The sequence below is a fragment of the Pygocentrus nattereri genome, chromosome 21 (genome assembly GCF_015220715.1).
Source record: "Pygocentrus nattereri isolate fPygNat1 chromosome 21, fPygNat1.pri, whole genome shotgun sequence".
In the NCBI taxonomy this organism is placed as follows: Eukaryota; Metazoa; Chordata; class Actinopteri; order Characiformes; family Serrasalmidae; genus Pygocentrus; species Pygocentrus nattereri.
Window position 1 is genome coordinate 27,315,551 of NC_051231.1, and position 13,875 is coordinate 27,329,425.

General features: G+C 41.1%; 1 protein-coding gene across 28 annotated transcripts in view; it reads right to left on the minus strand.

The window, feature by feature from the left end:
* Positions 1-13,875, minus strand: part of cadpsa (Ca2+-dependent activator protein for secretion a) — a 192,419-nt gene that overhangs the window by 98,191 nt on the left and 80,353 nt on the right. For all 28 annotated transcript variants that reach the window (XM_037532117.1, XM_017711840.2, XM_017711831.2 and 25 more), the window contains exon 6: positions 12,270-12,391. In XM_037532117.1, coding sequence (XP_037388014.1) covers positions 12,270-12,391 — 122 coding nt within the window. The remainder of the gene's footprint in view (positions 1-12,269; positions 12,392-13,875) is intronic.

Sequence of the window (13,875 nt, forward strand, 5' to 3'; positions counted from 1 at the left end):
TTAAATCGCAGCAAACTATTAGGAGGAAGTTTTACACAAATATGTCCAAGGTATTAGTTTTTATTCAAGAGCAGCTACAGCTTTCTGGACAACATAAAGGCTATAGGTGGATGCATTCATAGTGTTTGGAGAATAACCTGCATGTCACCCCCCCCCCCCCAAACCCTCCCACCCCATGTCCTTTTGGGGGCTCCATAGTTCACAAATTTTCACTTCAACCAAAAAATAATCAACAAAACATATAATTTGACCAAGGGTGTCCAACTTTTGCACATGACTGTATGGAGCAGATTATTACTACACATAGGTACGTATATAACATGTTGGGGGGAAACATATGACCCCGTGTCCTGATACTGTCCTGGTACTGTCCTAAAACAAGCCTGTGTGTGTATTTTTGGCATCTACTAACAGTTCAAACTCATCACAATCCTGCCTGTTGGGTGTCAAGAGAAATATCAACCACAGTACCCTCTCTTTTTTTAAACTTATTTTGTCCCCTCTCTCTCTCTCTCTCTCTCTCTCTCTTTATGTCTCTCTCTCTCTCTCTCTCTCTCTCTCTATAACATTCCATCAACAACTTTCTGTTTATATTTCCTGAGCCTGTGCTGTGCCGATAGTGAATGAAAACAGCTCAAGGAGAGTGACCTTAAAATAGAAGCGAGAATACGTTAAACGGCCCACTGCCCTGAACACAACATCACAGCAAACATTTCCATCCATATCCGAGTTGATTCAGGTTGTTTAGACAGTGCCGCATCTTTTTTTTTGTCTTCTCTATCAATTTGCATTTAGATGAATGGCAGCCCATGAAGATATTTTGTGCCACCATTCTCCTTCAGGTGGAGCTAAAAGCAATTACATTACCAGAGGGAACAGACTCCAGCCAAAATTACCTTTCATAAAAGAAAAGGTATCTACTTTAAACAGAAATAACATTAAATGAATAAATTCACACAGAAATGTGTACATCATTTCTACATTGTACATGAATACAATATATTATATTGACACAGTTAAATCTTTTGTCTTACAGACAGTTGGCAATAATCATGTTTATTTCATATATTTTATTCATGTGGAAATGAGGTACACATTTTTACCAAGTAAATTCAATGCATCACTTTAATGCAAGTTTCAAGGCCTTATTTGCAAATGGCAAATATCTCTTACTAGCATTTATTGCTCATTTTGCCTGAAGCGTTTCATGATTTCTTTATTCAAAAGAAATGGGTAGAATTGACACAGCCACAGATCCATAGCAAGTCATAAACTCACACTAGGACTAAAATCGCTGTTTGTGTTTTAGGGCACTTTTGTGTACATCAGCACATAATTGATCATTTTTCTTGTAATGTCTGAATTGGGTAATGTGGGTACTGTACCGGACTGTAGTGCTGAAGAAGGAGCTGATCCATAAGGCAAAGCTCTCTGTTTACCAGTCCAACCTTCTCCTATGGTCATGAGCTTCGGGTAATGACTGAAAGAATGACATCACTAATACAAATGAGCTTTCTGTGCAGGGTGGTGGTTACTCCTCCACATTACAAGTAGCCAGTTGAGGTGGTTATGGCTGCCTCCCAGTGGGGGTTTACCAGGCACGACCCCGAGGTGGTCCTAGGACCTGCTGGAGGGATTGTACCTCCAGGTTGGCCTAGGAGCGACTCAGGGTGCCCCGGAATGAGCTGGAAGAAGTTGAGGGGGGATAGGGTCATCTGGGATTCTCTGCTCTTCCTGTGGTTGACTGTATACCAGCTGGCTGTTTACCAAAATGTGTGGCAAGTCTCTCGTTGCCGAATAAGCAACAGACAGAAGAACGTTAACTAATATTAATGATGGCTGCTGAGCCACTGAAACCAAAACTTATCAGATTCTCGTAACAGCAGCACAGTTAAAAACAAAGAATGTAATGTGTTTATTCTCTTATGCATCATTCAGCAAATCCAATGAATTGTAACTGTAGGGTACAGTCATGGACAAAGAATGGAATATGTAACATAGTCATGTCACTCCTGCCAGGCTGCTCAGCCTGGCATCACAGATTTGGTTCCATTGGCTGCAATCACTCTCATGGTTTCCTATGTTGCTTACATGAATGTCAGCAAATTAAAAAAGTTTTTAATTAAACTAAATTAAAATTAAACTAAAAAGTGATGTCAAATATAAAATGCAAGGTACTTTACATTACCTAGTTACGTTACACTGAGAGGCCGTCACTGCAGCAGTTAAACAGTATCTTACCAGTGGGTCACAGTAACAAAGTAAATGTAAATGTTTGTTACTGTACTGAAGAAGTTTTTTTTTCTGTACTTTACTGAAGTATTTTCATTTAGGGTGACTTTTTACTTTCACTCCACTACATTTCAAAGTTAAATATCTTACTTTTTACTTCACTGCATTTTGCAAAATCTGTTGTTCCTTTTGGTTTCTGTGTGTATAAAAACGTAACATGTCAAAACAAAAGAAGCGTGAAGCAAGAGCACCAATCAGGGCCCAGCGGTCACTTTGTTTAGAGCTTGTTTTGACCTGTTGGTCATACCGACCCAGTGCAGCACGCGGTTCAATGTCACTGCAGTGGTGTAAAATTTTGGGAGAGTCTGTTCAACATAAATGATGAACTAACCTAACTTTGTGTAAATAGACCACAATATAGAAACATGTGCACATATGCAGTCGTGACTGACGTGTCTTTTTTCTGAATTTATACAAACACTTTCACTTTATATAAAATTTGTTTTGGCTTGTTTATGTTTATGAACAGAGACCTACAGATGCAGTATAGAAAAGGAAAACTCATTGGTGAACCTGCTTTAAAGCAAGTTTTTATTAAACTTAAACATGTAACTACATTGCGTGAGTTAATCTTTTAGTCATTTTACTTTTGATACTTAATATTTTATGGGTATATTTTTGGGTATCTTCACTTTAACAAGTACATGATTTGTGTACTTTGTCCACCACTGCTTATTACTTATCCTTGATTGGATGACATGGAGGGGACTGGCTAGGCATGAGGGACCACCACAGTCACCACACCAGCCCTCCAGCACAGTTTTCAAAAAGTTATGCTCATGTCTGCAGCTATGAATAAGCCACAGTAGCCATAGTTTAGTAAACAAAATAGTCGTGACACTAATAAGGAAACTGGGGTATTTTTGAGCCACATAGGGTCAAATTTTAATCTGAATTTTATATAAAATGGAAAAATAATGACTTTATTTATGAACCATAAAGAAAAACCAATGATTTTCCAACTGTACATGCTTCTTCAGATCCATATAACACTTATTAACTACAAAATATCTCTGAAAGCTCTGTTCATCTGCATTATTAAGTCATTAACACCATTAATTAATTTCCCTTGCTAATAATAGCAGCCATTACAGCTCTACCTCACTAACAAGCTCTGTCTCAGTAATGAAATCTACTCACGTCTGATAAATGATATTAACTCAGATTTTTAGACCACACTCTTACATCACACACACTCACGGCCAGTGTAAATGCTGTTGTTTTATGTGCTAATGAACAGGGTTACGTGAGATAATGAGTTTATATCTTTGTTTTCTTACGGTGGGGTCAGCCATGGCTTCTCAGAATACATGAGAGAGGACAGACAGAATGGTAATAAACCAATTAGGGTGTGTAAAGAAGTGCACCAAACCATGAGTTTTATGGTAGATTTTTTGCCTGATTTTTATTAATCATGTGGTTCATTATTTTTTATTTCATACTTTTTTTTTAAAGCAACTAAGAGGATAACATTGATTACTCTTTATCCAAAACTATATACACACATATACAACTATATACACACATTTACAACTACCTGGGATACCAAATCGCCTAGCAACATCTTAGCAGCCAACTGGGTTAACAGCCACAGCTTTTGCCATAATTAAAGATCATTCATGAACTTCCTCCTTCTAAACTGCTGTTTATTTGAGCATAAGAAGTGTGGCAATTGAGGACTGACAGTCATATGAGCAAAGCACTGTTTTACCATAACCAGTACAAAATTACTTTGAGAAGGGCAGGTTAACTGGAGCACTATATTAACCTAAAACCAGCAACACCTGAGCTGGACACATTGAGGGCACCGAGCCTGAAATAGCAAACCACTGACACACACACACACACACTTCCTCAGAACCATTGTATAACACACACACATACACACAGAACAGCACAGCTCTCTACAAGTTTCCACACAAGCTGCTCATGTATTGCATGGTGACAGAATCTTTGACTGTAGCCCTTACGTTTGAATCCTTCAGCACCTTCAGGAGAATGCACTGGATGGTGCTTGTGGGAGGACTGTGGATGAATAAATGAGCAAACTTACAAAAACAACAGCAAAGTGGCACTCTGGTTCCCCTCAAGAGCCTCCACTGTAACAAGAATCCACAAGCTGTATGAACAGCAGTGTGAGGCTACAATCATAGCAAAGTAGGAACAAATGACTGTATGACATATATCAGCAGCAAACTTACTACTGGAGCTAGGCCTTTTGGTTCAGGCCATAAGTGTCAAAAACGAGAAAAAGACCTCTACAAAAATGCTCATTTCTGACGGCCCCCTGAGGGACTCTTTTAGTATGTTAACATTAAGCTAACCATGATCTGCACAATTTTTCTGGCCATTCTAGATTTAAACGTGCCATTGAATGGAAAACTGTATTTACACTGGAACAATGGAATATTGAACAAGTGAACTGATGGGTGGCAGGAGCTGCAGACTGTCTTCCAGGATGCTGAAAAACACTGGAAGCAGCTTGAGGAGCAGCAGGTGGCAACCCGTCAGATGGTCAGGAGCCTGCTGGCAGAGCGGCAACCCTCAGTGTGCGCGAGGGCAGAAACAAGGCACAGGTGAGCATCATCAGCTACTTAGCCCGCTGGTTCTCCGCCCCGCATTCGACGCTCGGCTACGCCCCCATCTCCACAGTAATGTTAGCCACTAGCAAGCTCTAAGTAACTAGCATAGCTAACTAAATGGCACGATGACCTAGCTTATTTACATGGGGGTTAATTTTATTCTCCTGCCTAAGTCTATTTCGACATGTTGCTTCTGCGTGAGTCATTGCGGCGTCTCTTTGCTTTAGTGGTACAGCTTGTTTCATTCTAGATCCAAATCATGAAGATGTGAAAGACAAAAGCTGGGAATTTTTTCCCCCTGGCCAAAGCCGTGTACCTTCTATGCAGACATCAGAGAACAATTTAACCTGCTGAGTAAATGCATTCTGTGGCACCTTTAACATGAAGTGTTTGAAGCATGTAAATCTCGTTAGACTTCATTACCTATTTGCCACCAGTGACTAACCTAGAACTTCTGGAAGGCCTAGAGGGACAGTTGTTCTTTAAAAACTGGCCACACCTATCATAAATTAAAATGTGATTGGCTGATTTCTTTGGCAGTTCAGTAGAGGTTTTGTTTTTTGTTACTGTGTCTTTAAAACGGATATATGTAAATGAGCTCTGTTCTGATTGACCTTTTCCCCTCTGGGTCATTTCCCCTCAGGAGAATCCCTGATACCATTTTAAGGGTTGTTCCATTATTTTATTAGCTTGAGTAAATGGTGTTAGAGCAGGGGTGGGCAAACTACGGCCTGCGGGCCACATCCGGCCCGTTGGCCCTTTTGATCCGGCCCGCGGAAGATTGGTACAAAATTGTTGGAATCAATCATATCATAATTTTGACTGCGTTCATTTAATCTTGTTCTGTAATGCCTGGCGTTCCACCAGGTGGCGCATTAGGCACAGCGATACATTGACTTGATTTTACGGAGCCAGGGGCTAATCTCCTTCATTACTCTGCTTCTGCTCTGAACCCACCTGTAACCATGAGTGGGCCAAAGAAAAGAAAAGTCGACAGTGAGTGCCGAGTGTTAAATAAGGAATGGACAACTAAATACTTTTTCACTGAAGTCCGATCAAAGGCTGTATGTCTGATTTGCCACGAAACCGTTGTGGTTTTAAAGGAATACAACATTAGCCATCACTTTTCCACCAAGCACGTTAATTATGCTAACAACCTGTCAACGCAAGAGCGGACAGCTAATGCTCAGAGGTTGGCAGCTAGTTTGTAGGCTCAGCAAAACACCTTTATCCGACAAACTGCCATCCAAGAAACAACCACGAAGGTGAGTTATTTGCTGACATGCAAATTAGCAAAGACCAGCAAGCCTTTCTCCGAAGGGGAGTTTCTCAAAGAGTGCATGGTAGAGACAGCAGATATCTTGTGTCCTGAGAGCAAGAACAAGTTTGAAAAAATTAGCTTATCACGCAGGACAGTGACTCGTCGTGGTGAGCTAATTGACGAAGACTTATCTAGCAAGCTAAACAAAAAAGTTGAGTCGTTTACATTATATTCCTTGGCACTGGACGAAGGTAATGATATAAATATGTTCCGTGTGTATGCATGAGTGGGTGACTGGTGTGTGCGAGTGTGGGTGTGGGTGTGTGTGGGTGCATGTGAACATGTGTGTGTGGACAGCTGGGCCTGGGTCTATGACTTGCTGAGCCTGGACATCTGTGGTACATGGTGGTGGGCAGGAGTTACCCCTCCCCACCGCTCCCCGCTGCTTGCCGACTCCGCCCCCCCCCCCGGGGTATGGGTGCCCTGTGGGTCCCTGGGTGCATGACTGGACATCGTGGCGTGGTCCCTGCCCTGCTCCCTTGGCGGTTGTGTCCTGAGGGTGGTTTGGGCCTTTCTGGCATGGGGGGGGGGGGTCCTGCCGGGGGTCGGCCGGTCTCGGGCGCCTGGGCCCTCGGGGGCCGCATGCTCAGCTCATGCTGGGGATGTTGGCCTGCTGGGGGGGTGGGCTGCTCATTGCCTCTGGCTCTCCGGTCACTTGCCCTTTGTCTGTGGGCGCTCTGTCTGGGCCTCCATTCTTCGTCCTCTGGGGCGTGCACGCGGTGGCCGTCGGAGCATGTGGCCTCAGGTCTCCTGAGTTCCTAATGGGCTGTGGATGGTCCGGGTCCCCCGGGTTCTTCCCTATCTGTCTCTGGACCACGGGGGCATGGTTGCGGCTTCTTGCCCTCATTGCTGAGCACATTCCATGACACGTGAACGCATATACACACATATACACATTGCTGCAAACAGTAGAATTGTGTGTGGTGGGTGGGTGTATATGTATAGAGGCATATGTATAGATATGTAAACATGTGTATGTATGTAGCAGCAAATAGTAGAATTATGTCTGGGTGTATATATGTATATGTATATGTGAATATGTATATGTATGTATATCTGTATAATTGTTTTTTTCCCCTCCCTTTTTTTTTTTTTTTTTTAACTTACTTATTTATCTATTTATTTTTATTTAGTTGTCTGTTTATTTACTTATTTTATTTGTTTTTTCTCTCTTTTTTTTTATTATTATTATTATTTTTTTTCTATTTATTTATTTACTTACTTAATTATCATTATTATGATTTATTATTATTATTATTTTTTTTTTTTTTCTCTCTCCTCCCTTCTTCTCTTTCTTTCCTGTCCTCTTTTTTATTGCCTGTCAGGCCTGGCCAAACAAATAAAATAAAAACTTTAACAAGAATAGGCTTTAGTAACCTATAGAGCTTTTTCTTGTGAAAACAAATATGTTTGGTACATCAGTACATTCGGATTACCATTCCGATTCCAAAAATGGCCAGACATGACAGGTTTAAAAAAAAAAAAAAAAAAAAAAAAAAAATGATATAAAGGACACTGCTCAGCTTTTAATTTTTATCAGAGGGATAAATGACAGTTTTGAGATAACAGAGGAGTTTTTGGCCATGGAGTCCCTAAAGGGGACAACACGGGAGAGGATGTGTATGACAGCGTGTCGGCTGTCATGGAGAGGCACAATCTAACTTGGAGAGTGCTCGCCAATGTTACCACAGATGGATCGCCAAATCTGACTGGAAAAAACATTGGGCTGCTCAAAAGAATCCAGGACAGGGTGAAAGGACAACCTGGAGCAAGAGGTGATTTTCCTACATTGCATAATCCACCAGGAAGCACTGTGTGAATCCGTATTGCAGTTTAACCATGTAGTGAAGCCAGTTGTAAAAGTCATTAACTATATTCGAGCGAAGGGACTTCAGCATCGGCAATTTATTAAGTTTCTTGAAGAAACTGATGCTGGTCACCAGGACTTGCTTTAGCACTCCAATGTCCGCTGGTTAAGTTTGGGGAAAGTGTGTCAACGAGTGTGGGAGCTCAAACAGGAGATTATCTCATTTTTGGAGCTACTTGAGAAAGGTAACGATTTTCCTGAGCTGAGTGACACAGATTGGCTTTGTGATTTAGCTTTTGCTGTGGACATACTGATGCACATGAATGAGCTGAAAATGAAGCTACAAGGAAAAGACCAGTTCGTGCATGAAATGTACACAAACGTGAGAGCCTTCAAAACCAAGCTAGCTCTTTTCTCAAAGCAAATGTCAAACAAGTCATTCACTCATTTCCCCACGCTGGCTACGCTGAAAGAGGCCCATCAACATGTGAAAGAATACACAAAATCACTAGACGTCCTGCATGGAGAATTCTGCAACATCCTTCAGCATGACCGGTTTGGCAGTGGGTCAGTAATGGTGTGGGGTGGCATTTCTTTGGATGGCCGCACAGCCCTCCATGTGCTCGCCAGAGGTAGCCTGACTGCCAATAGGTACCGAGATGAGATCCTCAGACCCCTTGTGAGACCATATGCTGGTGAGGTTGGCCCTGGGTTCCTCCTAATGCAGGACAATGCTAGACCTCATGTGGCTGGAGTGTGTCAGCAATTCCTGCAAGATGAAGGCATTGAAGCTATGGACTGGCCCACCCGTTCCCCAGACCTGAATCCGATTGAGCACATCTGGGACATCATGTCTCGCTCCATCCACCAATGCCACATTGCACCACAGACTGTCCAGGAGTTGGCGGATGCTTTAGTCCAGGTCTGGGAGGAGATCCCTCAGGAGACCATCCGCCACCTCATCAGGAGCATGCCCAGGCATTGTAGGGAGGTCATACAGGCACGTGGAGGCCACACAATACTGAGCCTCATTTTGACTTGTTTTAAGGACATCACATCAAAGTTGGATCAGCCTGTCGTGTGTTTTTCCACTTTAATTTATTTTGTGTGTGACTCCAAATCCAGGCCTCCATTGGTTAATAAATTTGATTTCCATTGATGATTTTTGTGTGATTTTGTTGTCAGCACATTCAACTTTGTACAGAACAAAGTATTCAATGAGAATATTTCATCCATTCAGATCTAGGATGTGTTATTTGAGTGTTCCCTTTATTTTTTTGAGCAGTGTATATTTTCTATACATTACCGCTGATACCACTTCATCATTTTTCTCTGCTAGCTGGCTAGTTAGCATGCTAAAGCCTACACGGCTAACAGAAAGGCTCTATGTCTCAGAAAAAGTCATTGCAAAGTTTGCATGTCTAGTCGATTAGCTCACTAAAGCTAACCTGCCGCAGGCGACTCAATAGTTCATTCCTCACTGTCTCCTTCTGCCGTAAGTGGCCACTTGTGTAGCGTAAGTGTGATGCACATCAAAAAGGACAAGGTAAAAAGAGCATTGAAACAGGGCCTCAGCCTCCACTTCAGCTCCTGAAGTCCTAGACAATGAGAAAGCTGTCCTGATTGGATCATTTTCCACGGGGAGGTTTGATAATTAAACCCTTTTGTTTTAAAAGCAGACCTTAACAATGAAGTAGGAGTACTACTTCAAGTCAAGTTAAAGTTTACTTATATAACGCATTTTACAACAGTCACAAAGCAGCTTCAAAAAAAATTGTGGGTCCGAGCCCCCATGAGTGACAGTGGCAAGGAAAGCTCCCTAAGACCAAAAGGAAGAAACCAAGACTCAGAAGGGGAAACCATCTAATTTAAGTAATACAACCACAATGATTCTGTTAAACAAGAACGAACAAAAAATGACAGACTTTGAAGGCCTTAAAGGCCCTGAGGCTTCCCTACAGATATATATGATATATACAATCACTGGATGGAACATGCCGACACTGTTTGCTCTCACTATGTGTTTGTGATGAAAACTGTGTTCATACTATGGAAATCATGTGATTTTTAAGTTCATATAACTCTGCCTTCTCTGGATGACAATGTTACTGAATTATTTAAAGTAATAATTACATTTTATACATTTCTTCTCATTCTAGGTTTAAAGCTGAGCAAATGAAATCCAATGTGATGTTATGGCCATGATAAGCAGCAGCACAATGTTCCCAAAAAAGACAAGTAACACTTTATAAATACGAAGGCGTTGATTGATTGATAATGAGTTGGTGATTTATTTTTCATTATTTATTTATCATTCATACTGATTAGTTCAGTTGATGCATTTAGGAACACAATTTCAGTACCTGTACCTATCTATTCATACACACACACACACACACACACACTAATAATCCACTCTTTGATTAAGCTGATGTTGCTAGATCAATTGAGGTGCTCATCAGGTGTGTGATCAGACAGATGCAGCATGTGTTTCCCAGCAGCCCTCCAGCTTAACACACACTCTGCACACACTCCCACTGCACACCTGCTGAATGTGAGTGTGGGTCTGTACGGCATGTGGTAAATCTTGTTGAGTAATAAGATCAGCGCCTTTTCTGTCTAATGAATCTCCTGACTGTGCTTACATGTGCAAACTTACTGCAAGCACACATTACAACACACAGAACCGATTTTAAGGTCAAGCTGTAGAATGTAATGAAGAAATCATTCAATCACACAGCTCACTGTTTTCAAACGCATGCACACACAATAGCACTGTTTCTCTACAGTTTCCTGAGCCTACACCAGTACGAGATCTTCTAAAGCAACTGGACGGGATTCAGGGCTATAGGTAATCGTTTTGAGTAGGCAGCATTGGAGCTTAAAACATTTTGAATTAGAAGATTATATCACTGAGAAGTCTCAAGGAGCCATACATAGACATGGGGGTACGGATGTCGACAAAAACTTCTAAACCAATCTATGCTTTGTGAAAGCGATGCTCAAAGCGAGGGGTGATTGAAGACTCTTTAACAAGTAAGCATAGCTGAAAATCCCCCCCGAGCAAGCTCCAGTTAACCATGCCAATGTGTGTTACATGTGCAGAAAACATTCCGTGCAATAAAACTGAACTTTACCTCTTGCGAGGGAAAACAGTTCTCCGAGCTAACGATAGCATTTTATTTGTGCTACCGATTGTACTCCAGACATTAAAGGAGCATAGACTGGAAGCATTTGGGGATGGGCTTTATAGGGGCATACCCTTCTTTACAACAGATTTCCCCACAGTCCAGCACCAAATATTTTACAGGTCGAGATGTGCACTCTCATTGTGAGATCACGTCTGGCCCCACAAGACTACTCTGTGGTGAGTCCCGGAATTTAAGATCAGATTCTTTCACTCCTTTAAAACACTGAAGATGCACTTGGGGAAAAGGGCCTGTTTACACAATAACAACCACTTGCAGTTAAAACTGTGGGAACTGCTGATAGGGTGCCAGTGTAATACTGTTACTTTAATCAATCACACAGTGGAATGAATTATTCAGCGTGAGACTCCATGACTCCAGCCATGATGGACTTTCTCCCAGTGAGAAACTCTCACTGAGATAGGAGTGCATGCTAAAAGATGTGTTATGCTTTGCTGAACAAATGGCCTTTCTCTAATAAGCATCGCAGACATCATTATAGCATATGCTATTTCTAATTTTTTAATGATTTACAATGTAGCTGTCGCAGCCTTCTAATATATTTTGGCTATTTATGCTGGGTTCTCATCCACAGAGGAGACCCTTTAGGCCAGATGGTTTATTTAGGAGTTCTATAAAAATTCTTTACAGAGTGTCTTTAACCCCTTAAATGACCAGAGCCCACCAGGTCCAAAGTTTTATTACAGAGTTCGATAACCTAAGAACAGATCAACCAGTTTGCATTGAAGTCCCTGTAGTTACTAAATAATAAGCCTTAATATATAATAAGCCTGAGAGTAAGTATGGAGTAAAAGCAATGTTAGATGTGAAGCAATTCCCATAGTTTGTCATACATTATAGATTTAACCCTTTGAACATGTAACATATTCAGCACAACTATGATTTATTCAGTAATTAGTACAAAACTCACATGTAAGTCATATAGCTATGAATGTAAGGACTGCTGTGTGGATCTACATACAAGTCTTTAGAGTTTAAGTCCATAAATCTTGATGGACAATGTGGAATTACTGCAGTTCTGCATTGTTATGTACAGTGAAAGAAGTTATGCGACTCACGTTGGTTTGGAGGCTTCAGCTTGGTCAGTTTGAAGCTTTTGGCCCCCCTCCACCTCCATAGTGCAGTAGACGATGCGGTTGGGTGCGAGGGACTTCAGGCCTTGTACCTCCATGATCACAACCTGAGACCAAACGATGAAGGAGAAGAACAACAACTTACTGAATATTATAATTCTAGACCCTCACAGACAAAGTAAAAATCAAATTTAAACATGTTTACTTATCTCAACTAAAACCAACAGTAGTTTATCAGCAGAAACACGTTTGGCGTTTAGCACTAGATCTATGAGGCCAGTGTAGCTAACAACTAATGGAAGGCTAGCAGTGTGTAATGTGTTTTTGTTTATCCATTTTTGTAGATAACAATATGTTATACAGTCTCTGAAACCACATAAACTTTATTTGAGTTTATTTGAACTCAACACAAACTAAACAATGTGTGCAAGTTATTAACGCCTATTGCAAGCTACATAAGGCTTGTAGCTACAGTGCACAATTAAAGAAGCAAATGGCAAACACCAAACATGTCCTGACTGATCAATTACATTTAGGTTTAGGTGAAAAATGTGTATATTTGATTTGTGGCTAGATCAGTGCTTTAATTGAACAGGGGCACATGGGGACAGGGTTCTAAGAATACACACCATACATCTGATTATAAGACAGTGTGCTTGTTAAGGCCAAGTTCTAATACTTCCACATGTAAGATCCCACTCAGCTTCCTTTCCCTTCCATTTGATAGATGCAGTGGACCTGGGGGGGGCCACACCTGTCTGCTTCAGAACCCATCATTCTGCGCAGTCATATTAAAGCAAGCGTCTTACAAATCACGATGCACAGGGCAGGCAGGGAGATGCGCTCGATGATGCTGTCAGCACAGAGCTATTGGGGTAGATGAAGGAGCTGTCCATATGGGGCATTCATTACAGCGCTCTATAGCTTTGGGTGTGCGGTCAGGGCGGTCCCAGAAGCCCCAGTGCGTTAAGGGCTGAGATATGAAGGAAGATGTATGAGGTGTTGTATTGTAGGCTGTCTAGGCTGGTCCGGGTAGACTGGATAGACTTTTTTGGTGTGTTCTGCAAACAGATACATGTATGAAATGATTCTAATATGTTTATTAGTTGTATGCAAAAGTTGCATCCAGATCAAATGACGTTTTGTTGATTTTCTAAGTGAAAGTTTAGAGCTCAGTTTCTATTTATTTGCATACTAAACAAATAAAACTTGCAATATACTTTATAAATGTGCCATATCTTTTGCTCAGGCCACATTTATGTGTTTTTTTCTATGTTAAATGAATCAAATTAACAGTAATTGTCCATCAAAATGTGCAGAACTGTGTTCCCTATGAAGGATGTGTTATTTTCACTTCGAATATCAACAAAACATTTGTTGTCATTTGACGTAAAATTTGTAGAAAGCTGTAAAAATGAAGGCATTTTCAATGATAAATGGAACTGTAGATGATTCCAAAATAACTGAGAAAACTATCTAGCATAGAGAATGAAATTATCATAAAAATTAATGCCCAGATATGGAGACCATATCTTGCTGATCAGATAACTATTGTGAATTGAAAATAAATCAGCCGTTTACATTTTGACGT